General features: G+C 42.6%; 1 protein-coding gene across 3 annotated transcripts in view; it reads left to right on the forward strand.

Moving 5' to 3' along the window:
• The window catches only part of CABLES1 (Cdk5 and Abl enzyme substrate 1), a 72887-nt gene that overhangs the window by 33110 nt on the left and 19535 nt on the right, over positions 1–20242 (forward strand). For 2 of the 3 annotated variants that reach the window (XM_051775298.1, XM_051775310.1), the window contains exons 2-4: positions 2198–2269; positions 4549–4641; positions 11445–11522. In XM_051775298.1, the coding sequence (XP_051631258.1) occupies positions 2198–2269; positions 4549–4641; positions 11445–11522 (243 nt within the window). The remainder of the gene's footprint in view (positions 1–2197; positions 2270–4548; positions 4642–11444; positions 11523–20242) is intronic. The other variant, XM_051775303.1, reaches the window with a different exon arrangement.

Consider the following 20242-nt stretch of genomic DNA (forward strand, 5'->3'; position numbering starts at 1 on the left):
TAGGATCTTCAGGTGCATGTCTGCCAAGTCATTGGCAATGAAATTGAGGATGGGGCATAACTTTGGGCGAGAAGAGGCTTGGAAGAGGGTTATAGTGTCATCTGGAATATGCATCTGGTGTTGTATAAGCACCTGGCATCTCAGAGGCATCTAGAGAAAATACAGCGTGACTAATGTGATAAATTTAATAAGAAGAAGGTGGCAAGGTTGTACTGTTGTTTATCTCTCTTTGACTAACAACATGCCAAGTATGCTTTTGGCATTGTAACACCACAAGATGGGAGAGTGCCATTATTTGTGTTATTAAGCTAATGACGTATAAAGAGGTATTAAAAAGCCAACAGCTATCATCTGCTGCATCAGTAGTGCTGGTAGCTGAAACTTCCAACTTTTGCTTATGGATCAGTGAAACTGAAAATGGAACAGGAGCTACTCCTGCTCTAAATTTCTCCCTATAAGAGCATTCCTGTGTCCTCTCTGACTGTGGATGGAGCCAAGGGAGTGCCCATAGGTGCAGAAGGCAAATGTTTGGTCTCTTCTTGCTTGTCTATGGAATGCAGATTTTATTTTTTCTTAGCATTTTGAAGGTGTATCCTATCTTGCACCAGATCTCCTAAAATCCTAGTTTAGACAAAGCCTGAGAGGATTTAGGTTTGCATATTTTCCTAAGAGGATTAAGCTTCACACTTGGTTGATCTATAAGTTGTTTGAGATTTTTTTTTTTTAATGATTTTCTATGTACACAAGAAGCCACATACACATTCAAATTGTCCTGAAATCTGTTGTCTAGGGCTTACCGATAGAAATCTAGTGTTTGAATTAATAGCAAACTGAATCAATCGCTGAACCTCAGGGTCATTTTGAACTGAAAAACATTTTGGTAATCAGATTTGCAGCACGGCTGCAGGAACAGTTGTAGCAGCGCAACTGAAGGGGCAAGGGAATTGCAAGAAGGATTAGAAACTGCTTACACTGGCATCAGAGAAAACAATTTATTGTGAAAATACAGCCCAGGAATAAATTAATGAGCATGCTTCCAAGCATAGGAGAGCTCATAACGCTCTGGAAACTCTTTGCTTGCAGATCAAGGGAGTAAGGCAGCTCAGTGGGAATTGGGAAAAAAATAATGGTAGTCTATGAATATTTTTATCATTTAAGTTCATACTCATTAAATCACTGGAGAGGTGCTCTATGCCTCAGCAGTGGCCCCTGGGAGCGATGGGTGCTGGCAGTCCTCCTGCCAGCCGGGTGCTGGGGCACACTGCCCTGGCACTGCTGGCTGTTGCAGCTGTTTAATGCCCATTGACGTTTTCATGATTGCCAGCTTAATTTTTCATTATGTGTCTGCAGCTGGGCTGTACCTTACACATTCACTTTTGGTATTTACAGTGTTTTTTGGAGGGCTGGGTGCAGTTCCTTGGTTTGTGCTGCTGTCAGGGTGTTTGGAGGTTGTGGAGCAGCAATCGCTACTAAACCAGGCCTGTACTGGGGCTTCTTCCCTGCCTGCTAGAACAGTTGGAAAACTTGTAATGCTAGGATTTCCATACTTCAATTCACTGAAGGTAGAGGAAGGATCTGACTCAGCCATAGGAAAATGGTTTAAAACAGAACTAAACTCACCTGTGCTGCTCACAAGGATGGTCAGAGCTTTCTTCTAAACTGCTGGTTTGTGCTCAGTGCTGCCAGCACTGTCATCTTCCATCTTTCTTCAGGCACTCCTCACAGGAGTGATGAGATTAACATCACTGAGAAACAAGAGGCATTTATTTGGTAAAATGGGCAAGGGGCAAAGAGAAGTGGGGCATTGCAAATGACAGGCAGTCTCCGTAGATCTACATCTGCATTATTTTATCAAAGCACTGTATTTGTAGCATTGCAAGCTGTACCACAACACATGTGGGAATGGTGTTAGATGGGTATTAAACTCTTGAAGGAAGGGATAAGGAGCTGAGCAGGCGCTGTTGTGAAGTTTCAACTTCTGTTTTGCTGTAGAAGCTTGTATGGAGTAAGTTTGCTTCTGGTTGGAATCAAACAGATTAAGATAAGCAGAATGGAACAAAATTTATTAATATCCAGAGGTATGGCTTGGCTAGTGAAGGGTGGTTTGTGATCTTTACTAAATCTCTCTGAGATTCTCTGGGGACTTTCTCGTGCCCTCTAATCAGTGGTGATGTTTTGTGTTCTGTTTTCTCTGCAGACGTCGGCTGATCTCCCAGCGATCTTCTCTGGAGACTCTGGAGGACATCGAGGAAAATGCCCCATTGCGGAGGTCATTTTATTTACTCTCTCTCTGGCTTCTTATCTGTAAAGCACATGCATGGACAAACTTGCTGTTCCCTCTCCATGTAGCTGGGGCTTCACATTAAGATGTTCTTCATAGTGAGTAAAAGTGTTGAAACCTCTAATGCCCTGCAAGGTTGTAGGTGATATGAATTACACATTCCCTGGCTTTAGGTCATTAAACAAAAAGTCAGTATTTAAGTGAAATGTCAGGAATTAAAATGTCAGATTTGATTAATAGAAAAGTGTAATTGTCACTAATATGAATGGCTAGCCCCTAACATATGTGGTGCATTTAAAAAAGTAAGTACAGATGGTTTACTGTAGGGAGTTTTTGAAGGCTGGTATTTTTAGTATTTTTATTTTTTATGGATTTTTACTGTGTGTTCTCTCGGCACATGCAATCTTATTTTGGTTACCAGCATTACTGTCTGCATGTTGGCTGGTAGGTTTGTGACTGCTACCCCACTAATAAATCTGCCCTCATCCTTATTATATCAGCAGCTTCAGTGCGGTTTTGTTTCTGCATTTGGGAGACCACAGCTTACTTCTCTGGGGACCGCAGTAATTAGTCACTAGGCAATCCTCTAGGGTAATGCAAAATGGAGCAACTGCTTAACAGTTCAGAAACTGGCTGGTCAGTAATCCGACCAGTGCATGGAATCCTTCCAGGTCAGCTGTTCGGCAAGACGGCAGCCTAAGTTTGACTGACTCTTTATCTTAGGACCTGTAATTCAGCTGGTTTAAATTGTTGTTTAGCCTATAGCCTTGTTTATCCACATGCAGATTGGCTGTCTCTCCCTACCTCCAAGCAAAGACTTAATAGCAGAGGCTGTACCAATTGGCCTACTACCAAGGCTTGATTATTTTTACAAAGCTTACTGTTGCATGCTTACCAGCATGTTATGAAGCATTCTCGTAAGTGATTCAAACATGTATAATTGGCAAAAGATATAAACAAAGTATGGTTTGCCAGGCAGTATTTTTACTTGCTAATTTGCAGAATTGGTGGTAGAATGTCTCTCTTGCTGGTATTTTCCTGTGAAGAAGCTAACAAGACTAATTGCAACCAGAGTGTGAGGGAATCTCAAGGATTTTTCTAACAGGAGGAAGGCAGAAAAGGCAAAGGGATGGGGTCCTCCCTCTTGGGGTGTGCCTGGGCAGTGTGGTGGTGTTTTGGTACAGTAACAAGGACTGGCAGTCCCTGGTGGCTTGGGACCAGTGGTCTGTGGTTTCAGTCCAACAAAAGGACTTTTCCGGCTTGAGAAGCTGCTGAACTCTGCCTATGCAGAGGAGAGGATGGGAAAAATAGTTTAGGGAAGCTTAATGCGGAGGGGCTGTACTCATCCTGTGTGCCGGCAGAGGATGCTTGTCCCTTAGCTCCCGTGGAGGACGCAGCAGCCTCGGTCCAGCAGCCCTGGCTGTGCAGGGAGCACAGGAGTTGCGTTATCTGCAGTGCCTGCCCATCGTGCCATGCCTTGTAACAAAACAACACTGAGATGAAACAGTGAAAGCTTTCACATGCGCTGTGGTTTCAGCTGATTAGAGAGAGGCAAGGGGGGGGAGGGAGGGGAGGATATTGCTGTTTGTCTCATCTCTCCTCCCTCTGGCAATTTCTTTCTGTAACTGCAATTTATAAAGTGCATTCAGATGTAAAATAGATTTAAGGCTTAATGTTTTCAAGATAGATTATTTTTTTTTCCTGAGATAATTTATTTTCAGTTGTTTTGCATACTATCAGGGATATGAAAAGTAATATTTAAAAGCAAATAGGAGTTATCCTTGACAATGGGAGATTTTAAACCTTTCTAAAATTAAAACAAGAAAGAACTTTCCTTAATGACTCCTTTATCAATAGCTGAGGAGGTTACAAAAGCGTGGGTGTTGATGCGAGTGGAAAAATGGCATATTTACCAGTTTTGGCTTAGTTTAATTTTTTCCCTCTGGAAGCTTGGGCTAAGCTGTCACGGCAGATTACAGGAAGTTTTACTTTGCTGAGGTTTTTTTATGATTTTTTTTTTTTTTTTGCATGAAGGGAGAGGAATGGTGCCTTTTCTTATTATTATTTTAAATATTTTTTTGTTTGAACTGTCTAGTTTCCAGACTTATTGTCTTTATTGTTCTTGCTGATTCCTAACACAGGGTGACTTGAATCATTTGTCTCGTCTTTCCTTCCTGCTTTTGTGTAGGCTTCTTGGCTGTACAGCAGGGAACTGAGTACTTCTATTTTTTTCTTTCTCCCCCCCCCGCAACTGATTTATTTTTCAGATGTCGGACACTCTCAGGATCACCCAGACCAAAGAACTTTAAGAAGGTTCATTTTATCAAGAACATGCGGCAACACGATACCAGAAACGGCAGGTACTGTGCATGCAAAGGCTGCTTCTGCAAGGCAATCCATGGGGCATGAGGGAAGGGGCAGGATCAGCATCCCTGTGCAGGAGCACAACGTGCCATTGCCACGCACCACATACTGATGGCCTCTAACACAGTCTGTGAAGGTGCAGGCTGCAGGGCACACTCCTTCCTCGAGGGAAGTACATGTCAATGGAAGTGCTATAGCCCTTAGATCTTAAGACCTGTGTCTCCTTAATGCAAATAACCTGCATAAAAGGAAAATCTGTGGTGCTGTTGGAGTAAACTAGGCATAATCTGGTTGCATTTCTTTGAGAGTGTTGCCAGGTTCTAAGTGTGAGAGGGGTACACAGATGGGCAAACCTGCCTGAACCGGGTTTAGCAGTGGTTCAGTGCTACTTCATCTGCATCTATTAGTGGATACAAAGTGCCAGTTGGTAAATGCACAGCCAAGGATGATCATGGCAAGGTGAGGCGTGGGATCCTGGTTTTCATGGCAGATGTAGGCAGAGAGTCTTCCAGGGGATGTGTGAGGGGTGCAGCTGTGACTGCAGCACACCCCGAGCTGGGACATGGACTTCCCAGGTTACAACCACAGGCACCTGTGGGACCTGTACAGCAGGAATTGGCTGGGACTTCACTTACTGCAAAGGCCTGGTGTTCCCATCAGCAAAATGGATTCTTTATTGCAGTATCATCCAGCTCAGAAGTAAAACTAGTTCCTCCTTGTAAAGAAACTACCTACCCTCTCTGATTTTTCCAAAGACAGTTTCTCCATGTGCCGTGTGATTTTTTTTTCTTCATGTTCTTCCAAACCTGAATAGGTTTGAACTGGGCTACCTGAAGAGGTTGCATGTAGACTAAACTGGCCCACGGAGAGTTGACCCTTGTATATACCTGTTCTCATAAAACTGCCATGGCTGAGAATCATGTATGTTCTGGTGGACTGATTTGTGCATGTAGCCTTTTACTTCCATCAAATATGGCACCATGTCAGTAGAAACTGACACTGCATTGAACCACAGGTGTTATGAATTGAATTCTGGTAGGTGTTACTTGGATCACGAAAAATTTTCTTCACTTTTATTCTCACACATACAGTTAAATGCAGTACAAGGTAGTAATCAACATAAATGTTGCAGAAGGTGACCCTGAGAGATTTTAGAAACAGCTTTTGTATCAGACACACACAGAACTATTGACTTGACTATTGTCTGACTAGCGGCTGATTATTGTCTTTACAACAAACGCATGTGGAATCAAATGCTGAAAAGCAGACCTCTAATTTTATTCCACTTTGTGCATAAGTAGATGTGTGCTCTTGGAATTTCTTACAGCAAAAAAATACCTATAAGGTATTATACAAATTGCACAGAGAACGAGTAATTTCTGAGCTGTGTGTATAAAATCTGTGCATAAACTTGATAGAAATACTATCTGCAAAAGAATGAATAAATATTTGATTAGTAAACTGTTTTCTCCGTGTTTTGTAAAAAAAGTATTTGTAGCATGTATGCAAAATTTTATCTTAATTCACAGATCAGTCATTATGCCTGACAATAAAACTGACTATTTTTCTTGTTAAGAAAGCAGTGAGGAAGCTTCTGTTATTCAACTGACTTCTTATCTTTATCAGCAGGCACAGTTTTCCAGAATATTTCCACAATTGTAATAAAGATCTCTTTATGTAGAATGCAGATACAGGTACAAGAGACAGTTTTGGAAATAGCTTTCATCCTATGGTTGTAGAACCACAACGATATTAGCTAAAAATATAATATAAAGTTAACACTTTGTGTCAATTCTATGTCTACAATAATTAAGAGGAGCCCAGACTCTGTTTTTCTAAGGGGTCTGGATGCAGTTGCAGTCGCTGAAGTTAATAGGCATTCTGGATGAAAAGGACCTCTAGAAATTCAGGTGGATCTGCTTTATGTGTTTATTGTAAAATCAACAGTGTTTCTGAGTACCTTAAGATCTTTAAAGCTGTGTCCTCCCCAGTTTCCTGTGACACTGAGAAGCCCAAGTATTGCAATGGATAGAAAACCCTCCTGAGGCTCCTTTCCATGCCTGAAACCTTGTCCCAGGGGGCTCATGCATGGTTGTGCAGGACACAGGCGCTGAGCTAGGCTGAAGTCAGGCTCTCTGACTGACTCTTCTGTCACAGCATGTCAGCCTTTCACTTAACTTGAGGAACCCAGCTTTGAAAACATCTACACTGGATATATTTTGGGGCAGTGAATTTGGTGACTGGGCTTTAAAATAGCTAGCATGTAATTGTTTCACTGGTTTGTGACTGTGAGTGTCACAGCAAAGAAAACTGCAGTGTGGGTGATAGCTCAGGGCTCCTCTGCCTGTTAACTGCCCTTACTTGTGGCTCTCAACCTGTAAAGTGATGTGTCCTTTTCCTGCGGCACTGAGAGCTCTTCCCCTCTCAGCCTTGTGGATGACACATGTGGAGTGATGATGCTCTGGGTCCAACCTTTGTCAGTCCAGCAGCAAGGCAGGATTAGCTGTGATTGAAATAAGAGTTCAGCTATTTAGCACAGAGAAAAAACACCTATACTCAGACCAGAGCTTATCAGCTAGTCCTTGTAAAGCTTCCTGTTGATAGCTCTGTGCACTGGTTAAACCGGTTTCTTTGGATCTGTAGTATGTGGCTTATTAAAGGAGGTAGAAAATTAGGTTTCCTAGACTGTATTATCAAAGCAATCTTGTAAAATAGCACAAAATAAACTTTCCCATGCAAAGACAAAGACAAGTCAACCATAACATACAAACTAGCACAGGTAGTCACCAGCATGTGGTTTTACCCACTTCACTCAGCAGGTTTATTGGCGATATCCTCCATAAGCCCTGAAACAGAAGATTAGCAAAAACAAGCCACCTAAACAGCAACCTGAGCCAGCTGAACAAACAGTTAATGGTGAAAATGGGACAAGAACATTTCTATAGTTATCATATAAAGCAAATATAAAAAGCAGTAAAACAATATTCCTCTCCCACCCCCATGCCATTACTTTCTCAGTTTGTTAGTGTACACATCTAAATAAAGGCCAAGCACCATCATGAAAGATCTCTTTTGCTGCCCTTTTAGTTGTGGAAATGCAACACATGCAGTAGAGGCTGACTATTCACAGCATCCTCACAGTTCATAATTCTCCTCAGCCACCTTCTAATAGCCCTTGAATTTGTGAGACTCCAAAATGAGAGCTGCTACCCAGCCAGCATCTGTGATTTGTGTGTTTGCCTTTGCGTGCTGGGCAGCAGGGCCCTGGCTGTCAGATATCAACCAACCAGGAATGAGACAAGAGGCTACAGTATTCCACATGTGATTGGTGTATATGGTGTATATCACATATCCTGATCACAGCCTTTTGGTGCAACACAATGAAACCTAGACAGACGCTGAAGAAAGCAGACATTATTCTTCAAGTCAAGCAAAGTACTGATTCTGTTGAGAACTTTGTGCTCAGTAAGTTTTTTCATAGCATACACCTCATAAAGAAGTTGGAAGATTAGCTTTTATAGTCTTAGACCTTTGCACATTGTCAGAACTCTCTTGCAAAATAATGGTTGCTCTGAACCCTAGTAATCAGTACAACTTTTCGGTGAAATGTGAGAATTAGAGACTGAAAAGCTTTTCATGAAGTGATTCTAAACATGTCTAGGTGGGACAATTGGAATCAGGGCACATAAACCCACTCTCAGCCTGCTTTTGATGTCAGAGAGAGCTCATTCAGAGCTGCACAGGATCGTAGATGCCCTTTGTTGAAGAGCTGAAAAATGCTTTTCTTCCATAAGCAATAATTCGGTTTTCTTGAACAGCAATGGCTTCCACCATACCTTCTTGTCCAAAGCAAACTTTGTGACAAGTTTATGGACTTTCTGCTCAGTACACCTTTGCAGGCCTTCAGAATATTTTTGTTACCATGCATGTCATCTGACCTCTACATAAAATGCTGGTTTATCCCTCCGTGATGAGCATCTGACCACTGCCTTCCCTGCTTTCCTTCCAGTCCAACTCCTAAGGCTGTTTTGCATCAACCTCCTCCAACAGCTCTGGTTTTGTGGCATCCTGGCAGTGGAGGCCGTGGGCTCCTCTCATACTTTGTGTGGGAGATCTTTGTGTAAAGAAGGTCCGCTGGTTTATGGAAAGAGAGGCAATGCTTGGGTCCCAAGGGAAAAAAATCTGAAAAAAATACAGGCTGGGCTGGTGCTTTTTATTTCCTTTCTTGTCTGATTCCTTCTGATACACACAGTTCTGTGGTAACTTCCTACTGTTGTCTTTGCTTGTGGACATGGAAGCACCAGTTTGTTTTTCTTTAAGTATTAGGAGTTGAATGGTATTTTTAGGGAGGTGTAGGGTGTTGGTGGAAGAGCTGTATTTCCAGAAGCAACCAGAGGGAGGGGGGTAATATGCTTAGTGGGTACTGTGGTTTTCCGAATTCAAAGATGCTTTCTGATGTCAGCCTCGAAATCTGTGCCAAGTTTCATACATCAGCAAACAAGGCTTCCAGTGAACAAGCAAGCTGTTGTGAGTAGCAACCATTCAGCAATAAGCAGTGGCAAGCACAAAATTAATCATATGTCAGGGCTTTTTTGCTTGTGGATTGCCGTTCTCAAATGTGAAAAATTATTCTCCCCTGCTCTTTAACTTACTGCTGCACCATGAGACCATCTTACAGGATCTGAGATATTTACCATAGATCAGCAGTATTACAACATTCAGACAACAATGAAATCATACTTCATCTGGTGCAGGAGAGATTCCTGAACATGTGTGCATGTTTGTTATTAAAAACCCTCCTTTATTATAGGGTAAATACCCCTTTGCTTTTAAACATGCCTCTGAGGGAGAAAATAGGATTGCTGTAACAGAATGATCCAAGAGAAGGAAAATCGATCATTCTGCATTTTTCCAAGCATTATGTGCAGTGGCTCTCTTGGGGAGCTAAACCTTTTCCAAGAATAATGACTAAGCTGGTCACTTAAGGAAACAGTGTTTTAATAACAGCTGGTATGGGATTTATAGGTGCTTATGCTGGTTTTCAGATAGTAAAGAACAAAATATCTTCCTAGGGTTTCTTGTCCAGCTTTGGCCAGTGCAGGACAAAGGATGAAAAATTCAGGTGAAATCCTCACATACAGATCTGTGGGACACAAGGTGAGAAAAATCAGTGTTGGAGAGCAGAGCAAGGAAGTGCAATAGCCCTGACAACCAACGTAGCAGTAGGTTGTAGCATTTTGACCACAAGTGGAGATTTTTGGAAAGGTAAACCAGCAGTAAATTCTAACACTAATCAGGTCAGAAAATAGCACAAATTGCCATCACTTAGAGGAATTTGTCATGGTGCAACCTGTTGGCCAACTTTAGAGGGAAGAGGGGTCAGCACAATTGTACAATTCTCAGCATCCTGAAGGTAATAAGGAAAGAGGGTATATTTATAAACAATCAGTTATTTATTGGCATTTTATATCTTACATCTTCATCAAGCTTCTCTTGGCTTCTTGCCAATCTGCATCTCCCAAAAGTATAGTAATGTAGCTATGGACAGTCCATGCTGTTTTATGGAAAGTAGGTCTTCACCTCAAGGTGGTTTTGATGTTGCTTACTGATATGTCAGAGCTTGATGGCTAAAGCCAATAGTGTGACTTTGTAACAGATAGGTTCCTCCAAGCTATTTGATTTAAAGAAAATGAACTCTATCAGAGCTGAAACCAGGACACTATCACACAGTGACTTTGCAGATGTTGCAGAGATTTGGAGACTGGTTAAAAATACAAGGCCTTTGCTCTAAGAGTGTCCTGGATTCTGAGATAAGCTCTCTGCAGGCAGATAATGTATGCTTTCATATAAACAAATCTTGAGCTAACTCCCTAAGGAATTCCTGAGGAATAAAGGCAAGCCATGTTTACAGGAGGAGGAATTCAGCACTGACAGTGACTGAGACAGACATTGGGCTGCAGGAGAAATGGCAGGGTACTGTGAGATCAGTCATGCCTGAGTATCAATGCAACATCATAACCAAGAAGGCTAATGTAATTATTGAGCTCAGAGGCTGGCAGGTCATCAGGGCTAGACACTGATCTTAAAGGTAAGACTGGAAGATGTGCCACTGCTGAGGTCAGTGATAATTCCCAGAGACCAAAAGAGGGTGATGGGGAAAAACAGAAGACTCATGGAGGAGCCTTGAAAACAGTGAAAGGATCCGAAAGCTTATGACAAGAGCAGACTTAACCTGATTTCGTGGATGAAGTCTATTTCAGAAACAAGAAGCTGAAAATCAAGGCAGTCCTTTCTTTAGCAGAGGAAGGTCACAACCAGCAGCCAGAAGTTCTTTGTCCAATAAATGCAGACTCCAAGTCAGCCACAGAATTGTGGTGTGTATCACCAGTAGTTGTTGGTGTGTATTACTTGGGATGCTGCTGGATTTGTCTCTTTAGTTTCAGCCATCGTAGTGAGTTGTCAGAATGGTCCCATGCCTTTCTGGGTGGACTCCTTTCACTAGAAAAGCATCTATCCTGGATTCCAAGTAATGTATTCAAGGTAGTTTTCCTAGAAAGCCTACAGAAGGGATGGGACTGCACTACTTGTTTACAGCTTATTTGCTATGGCACAGGCTTCAGCACTTCTGTAAAGACACCATAGCATGACTCCTGTGAGATAAAAAAGAGGAGGGAGGAATCATTCATTATGGAAGTTTATGATTACGAATTCCTCAGTGGTAACATCTATTGCTTTGCTTATTGTGGTGGGATTTTTAAATTTTAGTCTTTGATTTCTTTTATTTTCTTTTATATTTTAGAATAGTCCTTATCAGCAGCAGAAGATCCTTCTGTAGCATATTTTCAGTGCTGCCATATCGAGACTGTACCCAAGTCGGGTATGTATATTTATACATGTACTGCATAGTCTTTCTGGGCCTGCATGTGGACCTGATAACAGACGACAGCATGATGGAGGATAATGCTTTTAGATATCCGTTCTGAGAAGAGTTAAATGCACTTAGGTGTGTTTGCCTTGTGGAACATTACCAGGTTAAAACTACTGCTTTCAGTCCCCAGTTTATTTATATGTGTTGTGGTATCTGGGATTATTAAGCTGGAGAAAACTACCCTCCTGAAATTGATGTTCTTGAAAAATGCACTGTTTTTATTGTTTCTTCTTACTTCACTCATCTTTGACAAAACAAATACTCTAGACAGCACAACTTCAATAAGTCATCTTAGCTTTCTCGTTCTCCCCTGCAAACATGGTGCTACTGTATCTGTATTTCCAGAACTATGAAGAAACATTTGGATTTAAACAGAATACCTTTTTGTTGTACTTTTAGCCATTGTTCAGATCATTCAGTCACTGAAAACAGATTATTTTGGACATAATACTGTACAGGTTCATAGCTGGTATAAACAATGTCCGTGCAGCTGCCTCGCATCCCTTGACATGCTCTGAGACACTATACCTCTGATAGAAAAGTTTCTTCAGAATCAAGTAGTTCTCCAAAGACTGAGAAAGCTTTTCACTCTTCCACTGAAACTACAGAAGTGGAAGAAACTGGATTTGGCTGGAGGATGTTGCCTGGCAGGCTCTGACAACCAGCTGGATGCCTTCAGAGGTGCAGTGCAAGGCTGGGAAAGGCAGTGCTGGTGGGCAGCAGCTCAGTGCCCCTGGGACAGGGGAATGAAGTGTGTCTACCATGGCCACGTTCCAGAGAGCTGAAAAGTCCTTGTAGTTGGGGTTGACTCAGTGACTGCAGGGCACAGAATTTGTGGAAAACAATCAGCTGATATACTGAGGTGGGTTTGAAAGACCCAAAAATCATCTAGAGTCAAATTTGGCTCATACTTTTCAGCCATCTATTTAGTTCTGGAGAAAGATTTGTCACAAGCTGCTTGTGCATCAGTAATTCAAAGCAAAGGGAGATTATTTTTAATGCACAAAGGAAGGAAGTACCTTTGTAAGGGGGTTGACTTGGCCTGCTGTCTCTTGCAGTAAATTTTTTCCCTTAATTAAATTGTGATGACACATCAGGCAAATTCTTGACAGACTGGCAGATTTGCTCATTGTTCTTGAGTATACTGTCATTCATTTATGGTCATTGCCCCGTGGAAATTGCCTCTTTATTGAAAACTGAATATATTTTGAAATGCTGATGACTGGTTATACCTTCTAAATAATAGCAGTAATGAGGCCAGCTGCAAAACTAAATATTATTTCAGCACGTCATGTCTTGTACCATGCTCGCGCAGCAAGAAGGGCATGGGCCGAGAAGGTAGCAAGTGCCAGTACACAACAATCCAGCCTTGTTTCCTTTGCTAAAAAGCCAAGATTTAAAAAAAAAAAGCCCTCTGTCTTTCTTCCAGAGCATCAGAGGAAGAGAGAAACAATTCAGTGGCACCTCCTTCCAGGAACAGCTGGAGCAAAGAACAGATGAGGCAGTATAGCATAAACTGTAGCCACTCTGTTCAGGCTGCACAGTGCTTGCTTACTTCATTGCACATTCTGGATGTGGAGGAGGAGGAGGGAGAGACATCGGATGCTCTTTTGAAGTACTGTGATGACAGCATCCTTTAGCTTTGCTTTCTCTGAATCTTTGGATTGCTGATGTCCGTCCTCGGGCAAGATGTCCCAACTGGTTTATATTCTGCAAACATTACTGAATAGTTAACAAAAAGAAACAGATCATTACAGGGAACCATGGGCACATCTGAAATTTGACTGGAGAAATCATGGCAGGAGTGGGACAGTAGGATGGATGAGCAGGCAGGAAGAACTGTTCCATGTGAAGAGGAGCACACAGTGGAGCTGCTGCTGCTTCTCCACCTCTGCTCTGACTCACAGGCGCTACGGCCAGTGAGGAAATCAGCAGGCACAGCTGTGTTTTGTGGAGGCTGCCAGCTCCTGTTGCACTGTAGTCAGTGCAGAAGAGCTGTACTCTATCGATGCTGGCAGATAACTGCAGGAGCAGATCCATTATAAAAACCTGTGTGAAAAACAATTCCTGAAGTCACAGCTAAACTCTGTGTACTTGCCCAGGGTGGATGGGGGAGCATCACCCCTCACCAATGAGGTGCAAGCAGTGTACTCTAGACTGTGTCCCTCACTTGCCCACCCTCCATGCAGAGGTCAAACTACAACAGCAAGAGCCCTTCTCAAATCTCCAAACCATGTTTTTAAGTGGTTGTACTAATACAAATGGAGGTCTGGGGATTGCAGGGAGGAGAGCCATAGAAGTATACACAAGAGGATGAAGTTTGAGGTGTCCCTTGGAATACATTTCCCAAATCTGCCTCCCCAGCAGCTGGGCAGCTGCCAGCTCACTGGAGTGAAGCTGACAGGAGGCTTTTGAAGGGAGGTGTAGAGGCTGCTGCTGCTGAATGACAGGTTTTTCTCCCTGAAGTTTCAGAAGGCCAATCTGATGGTACTTGCTGAGGCTGAGAAGGAAGGACACTATGTGCCGGGGGAATTACTTTCTTTAGTCTTCTCTGTTATAATGAAGAGAAGTAAAATGTATAAAGCAGACACTGCTATGGGGAGACAAAAAAGTCACGTACAGATCTAATAACTAGAATTTTCAGTCCTCAAAATTTTGTCCCTATCTTGAGTCTGATGGAAACCTAATGTTTTAGCTTCAAGTGCTTTTATACAAGGGAAAGGGGGAGAACCAAAACTAAATTGATAGAGGTTTTGAGATGGATTATCTCCTGCTGGAGTCACTGAGAAGCAAGTACTTTTGTGGATCTGGGACATAAATTCTCTCCAGATCTGACGACATTAAGATTGTCAGCATCTTTGCTAGTGACATGAATGCAGGCACAGTTTTACCTGTTTTCATGGCCAAGAGTAGGGGAATGGAGTGGACCAGAGCTTGCTTTTCTAGACCAGCAGAGTAGCTGTGAGAGCAGACATAGCCAGGTGAAAGTAATGTGAGGAAAGCTACACTGCAAGTCAGGAGCTGAAGGAGGTGCTGAGCATCTTGCCTGCTGGCATCCCTTGGCCCCCAGCATCTCTTGGTGTTACAGCCCAAAGTCATCAAACCCTACACAGGGTTTATTGGTGGCTAAGAGGAGTGATGTAATGATGCAGGTTGTCCTGCACCTGTGAGAACACTTGTAACAGTGTTATTACCTCTGTTCTTAAATTAAGAAACACGCACAGAGAAATTATCATTATAGGCTGATCTGCAGAGGCAGGTAGCACCTACAGTATCCAGTAACACAGAAAATGTTGTCTGAATGTTTGGCTTTGATGATGTCTTTATGACATATAAAGCCACTGTGTGATGCACAGGTTAGAGGCAAGGCAGTTCAAGTGCTAATGCTCGTACTGCAGGTTTGGTTTGTGCTGTTGCTATTCCTTTTTTCAATATATTGGAAACCTTCATGGCTAAAGGGTATTCACGATATGAATTTTTATGCTGAACAAAAATCTTGGTAACCTGTGCAGCAAGCATGCTGTTACCACACAGAGATTTTTGCAGTAATGTTTACAAACAAAACACGTGCATGAGGAGAGGCAGCAGTGACTACTGAACATGTTTTTACCATTGTGGAGAGATACTTGTGCTTTAAAAAAATTGTTTCTCCTCTCCTTTTTCACTGTTCACCGATGTTATACAATGGATCATGCTGACACCCCAATATTCTTTAGTAATACTTGCAAATTTGAAGAATCATATGTAATGTTATGCTAATACTATTCTTCAAGTTCTTCTTTCTTCTTTAAATATAATATTGCAGAAGATGAAAGAGCTACTTTATGAAGGGTATTGAAACCAGATTTCTGGCTCAGCATCCATTTCATATCTTCCTTGCTGCAGATGAGAATTAACCCCCATCTAGTTCTGCAGATGGGCAGAAAATTGGAGGTAGTGACCTCCCATTTTTATCAGAGGTACACACCTTGTGCATCCCCTGAACTGCTGTGGCACACACCTCCTTTGTCAGAGGTTGGTTGTCACAGTGGAAGCTCGCAGCAAGTGGAGTTGAGCCTTGATACTGTTCCTCTTCCAGGACAGGGGAAGATGCCTCAGGTCAACAGCAAGTAGCTGCCCCATCACACACACACTCAGCACAGGCATATACACCCGCATGCTGACCTGCTTGGGGCCCTCAGAGGGGATTTGTGTCACGGCAAACCAAAGAGTGAAGCCGTTTGCCAATGGATTAAACAAGACTTGAAGGAATTATTCATTTGGAAATGGGCTCCAGATAGTTTGAGGTGAATTGGATTTCAGCCCTTTGAGACAGGAGCTGGGGATCAGACACAGCAGATATTAGCCTTTTAGCCATTAGGCAGGTCATGCTCCGGGCACTCAAGTCCCTAAAGAGGAACTGTTACGGCCAGACTCTCCAGGAAGGTGTCTGCAGGTTTCTGCCCACCCCACTCCCCAGCATGATCTGTGCAAGGGCACTCACACAAGGACACTCACACAAGGACTCACCGTGTGACCCCAGCCAGAATGGAGAAGGACCAGGTTCAGCTTTGCCTCCAGACATATATCCTGGGCAGGGAAGAAGGGAACCCATTCTCCATTACTTGCCTCATCTTGAAGCTTTTCTAGGCACCACTTCTCCATCAACTTCCAAGGAGATGGTACAAGTCTGGCAGTTCTCACAGATGTTGTCAGAATTGCTCCCTGTGGTCTGCAGGACATGGTGGCCTGCAAAAATGCTCTGCATATGCTTGCAGCCAAGTGAGAACAGTCCAATTCTCATTAGTATTTTAAGGTGCCTAAACAATTTCAAAAAAAAAAAGGTGATAGAAATGTCGCTGTCACTGCCAGAGGTGTTTTATCAAGGAGGAAGAAGGTACCGAGTTGTCTTTCCCCCCCAAGAATGTCAATGGCAAAAGCATTCACGGATTGAAATCGTACCTATTCTGTTGATATTTTTTGTGATGTAAGAACCTTTTAAGAGCTTCCACGTTCCTGTGAAGTCCTGTCCAGAAGATGAATCTGGAGGACCTGGGGGGGAGGAGGAAAGCTGGTGGTGTCACCAAAATGCAACATTGCAGCATGGTTAGTCTTACATTGAACTCTCAGCCACCAGGCTAACAGTGACTGACTGATGGCAGGGCTGGAGGTGGGGAGCTACAGGACGGAAAACTCAGAGCCTCAGATAGTGCACATCCTTATAAAAATGGCCAATTCACCTCATCTTTTATTCTTCATGGCATTGAATTCATTAAGGAGTTAGAAACGTATCTGCAGCAGGCATAGCTGCTGAATATTGCTGCCTTGACAAAAATATAGGTATTCATCTGACGAAACTTGCCTCCAGCTATGGGAAATAATGCAGTATGAGTAATCAGATGGATTGAAGCCCAGGAAGCAGACCATTCTTCTGAAGGAAAGTAGCAAGTCGTTAGATAGAAAGAATTTGTGTCCTTCTCAAAAATGCTACTAACTAGCTTCATCTAGTTTCTAAATATAAGTCACTGCTGAATTTAACTTTGAATTTAACTGAGTGCTGGCCAGAACAATAATGAGTTCAGTGATGCCAGGAGTGAGAGGTTTTCAATACTGTCACTTCAGATAACATCTAACCACAATGATCAGTTAGTTCCTAGACCTGGCATTTCCAACAGCCTTCTTTACCTAAACTGTGCAACCTTTGTTCATCTTTAGTGTTAAACTGGGTACGAAGGTCGTATGCAAAATGAGGCAAAAAAAAGAAACATTTAGGTGAGGTTGTCTTGCACCCCTGACACACCCCTGCCATCAACTATTTGACAGGTCAGTGAGCGTGGAAAACAGGGCAATATTTACAGGAGAAATCAGAGCATCTAAATTGCCATATGGATAGTAGCAATAAGCAGACAGCAGACAGACATACTCTGTTATGTCCTTCAGATTTGTTACCAAGTTCCTTGCTGTTCTTCCCCAACAGATTTTGTATGTGAGGCAGTTTTGATTAAGTCATCAATCTTTAGTTCTTTTCCTGAGCATTTGTCATTCTCTAGTCCTATCATTCTTTTAGCCTTCTCACGAATTGAACAAAAAAAGAAAACCAAGCATGTATTAGCTTTACAGAAAGACACAGAAATCTGAGGGCTTTTTTCCCTCAATGGGACATTTCAAAACTAATCATCTCATGTATGAATTTTATAGAGCCACCATTGCTCATTCTTTTGAATTGCCCTGTTCCCTTTAATTGAAGTTAATCAATGAATCTTCCTAATACTTTTATTCTGTGTTGGGCAAAACATCAGGAAAAGAGGTGTGCTGACATCTAAATATCTTTGGAGAGAGAAAAAGGAAACTGGCCCATTATGGCCATCTTTCCAGGAACTTTTCTACACCCCTCCCCTCTAAACTGCAGCTGGAGTTGTTCTGGCAACACTAATGGCATTAGGCTCTGAAAGCTCTTGATCAATTATAGCAGGCAGTTTCAGGCAGTGGGAAATCTGCTGCTGGTTAGACTGGCAGTGCATCTTTTCCAGAGCTGTCATTTCCCTTGTCCTTGTAAACAGAGATTATAAGTCGAAATTATTTACAGTGACGGATGAGAACAGCATCTTTTCTTGGTGTCTCCTGAACTGCTTTTGCTTTTAGAATAAATCTTAAGAGTCAGGAATCACTAAGCATAAAATATAGGTACAGAAGGCTGACATCTCTATATAACAATTATCAGATTCCTTTTTTCAGTAAGCAGAAGGCTTTTTCATGTATCTAGAAATCTATTTAATATTTCATGGACTCCTAAATTATTCACAGGTTAGAGTGCTCAACTGTTACTGTCATTTAAAGAGCAAGTGCCCAGCAGGAGTCTCGCATGGGACTTTGTAGATCACGTCAAAGCATAACATTTGGTTCATAAAAGAAATGTTATAGTTCCAAAGGTAACAGCATCCAATTTATATTCTGTTAATCCTGGCCTGGCTAATAAAAGACATGATGAGATTTCTTGTTTTGATCCTTATCTATTTGCTCAGTAAAACTTTTCACCATCCGACAACAAATCTGGGATCCCAAGTCACCTGGTGTTCTTCCAAGAAAATCTTTGAACTCTGTTAGAGTGAGAAACTTTTCGTTTTTTCCTTTTTAAGGAAAGTACCCAGTCTGACCACTTATGAGACTCTACGTCAGTCACACTACCAAGTCCAGAGACTTTAATTGCTGGGACTGAAGCCCCTTCACAACAGGCAGCTCCAGTGATCCGACAGGTGTCCCACTTCACTCCCTAAACTCACCACATGCACACTCAGTCAGACCACAGCTCCCTACCGGTTCAACCCCAGATTTCCCTTAGCAGAGCCCGAGATGTCTCATTCCATAAAGCCATTTACTCATGGCTCAGTAACACAGAAACAGCTCAAGCTGGTGCCACTGAGAAGCACCCCCAGCAAAGGAACTTCAGAGTCTCCCTGAGCAAAAGTCTCACTCTACCTCCTCTTCAGCTCCTTCCCCCTTCTCTGTGTCCATCCACCTCGCTGTCTTCATCTCCTTTGTTATCCAATAGGTCGGCAATTCCCGGCTCCTGCTGTGTCTCTCAGTGTCCACTCACTTACCTGGCATCACCCATCTTCATGCCCTTTGTTGTCACAAAGGTTGGCTGTTCATGGCCTCTTGTCTTGGGCTCCCATCTGGAGTCAGTCTGCATTTCAATCTGCATCTCAATCTCAGCTACCTGGACCAGATGTATTCCTCAACATTCTGCAGTCCTGAATAACTAAAATAATATGCTTAATTTCAAGTGTAATTTATAACACTCCTCAGCTTTCTGGAAATGGTATGCATGAAGAGAATATCTAGAGCTTGACATTGATGTAAATCAGAGTAACTCCCTAAACTTTGACAGCAACTGGGATCTAGTTTTTTGCCTCCTAAAGAAATGTTATCCCCAATCCTCTCATTTCCTCAAGCTTTCCCTGCTCAAAGTGAAGGTAGTAAAAGTTCCCATGATTTATTTTTGCTTTTCTGTGTCTGCTTGAATCCCTTGAAAAGTTTGTTAAAAAGCACTTTTGGAAATAAAACAGGAAAATCAAAACTGAGGAAGAGGAGGAAGGAAGTTTTCTTCCCTTTAAAACCTCTTTGGCAAGGACCATCTTTCCTACTCTGCATTTTCTAAGCACCATTTACTCCTGTATTTTGGTTCGTGCAATTCCCCAGTCCCATCAGTAATCTAAATAACTTAAACACAGTGAAAGTTTGGCTGGTTTTTATACAAAGTGCCTGTCTTCTGTATGCTCCTCCCTTTCGGGGCCCCTCGGCTGTGGTGCCATGCGAGTGCATGTGTCCTGAAGAACTTGGTGGCAGTGTTTGGCCACACTGGTGCAGTGGCTGTACCCAAACAACCATCCCAACTCATCCCTAGGCATGACTTGCCATTTGGAGAGGGCTAGGTGAAGTCGTCCCCCAGGTCTTTCCTAGCTGTTGCTATTGGGATTTTGGGGGTGTGGGGAGGAAGCAGTTGTGCTGGAGCTCTACCCAACAGCAGGGTGGCGACCCTGGGGCTTGCTCTCCCAGCAAGAGCTTTGCTGAGGGGTCCGTGAACTCTTTTGTCTTTAATAGGAGGGAGGAAAAAAATCAAGACCTGACCTGCAAAAACTTGGCTAGCTTGCTGTTGATCACATGATAGGGAACTCAAAAAGGATACAGTA

This window comes from Manacus candei, unplaced genomic scaffold (genome assembly GCF_025592945.1).
Source record: "Manacus candei isolate 608988 ecotype Guabito, Panama unplaced genomic scaffold, ASM2559294v1 h1tg000008l, whole genome shotgun sequence".
NCBI lineage: Eukaryota > Metazoa > Chordata > Aves > Passeriformes > Pipridae > Manacus > Manacus candei.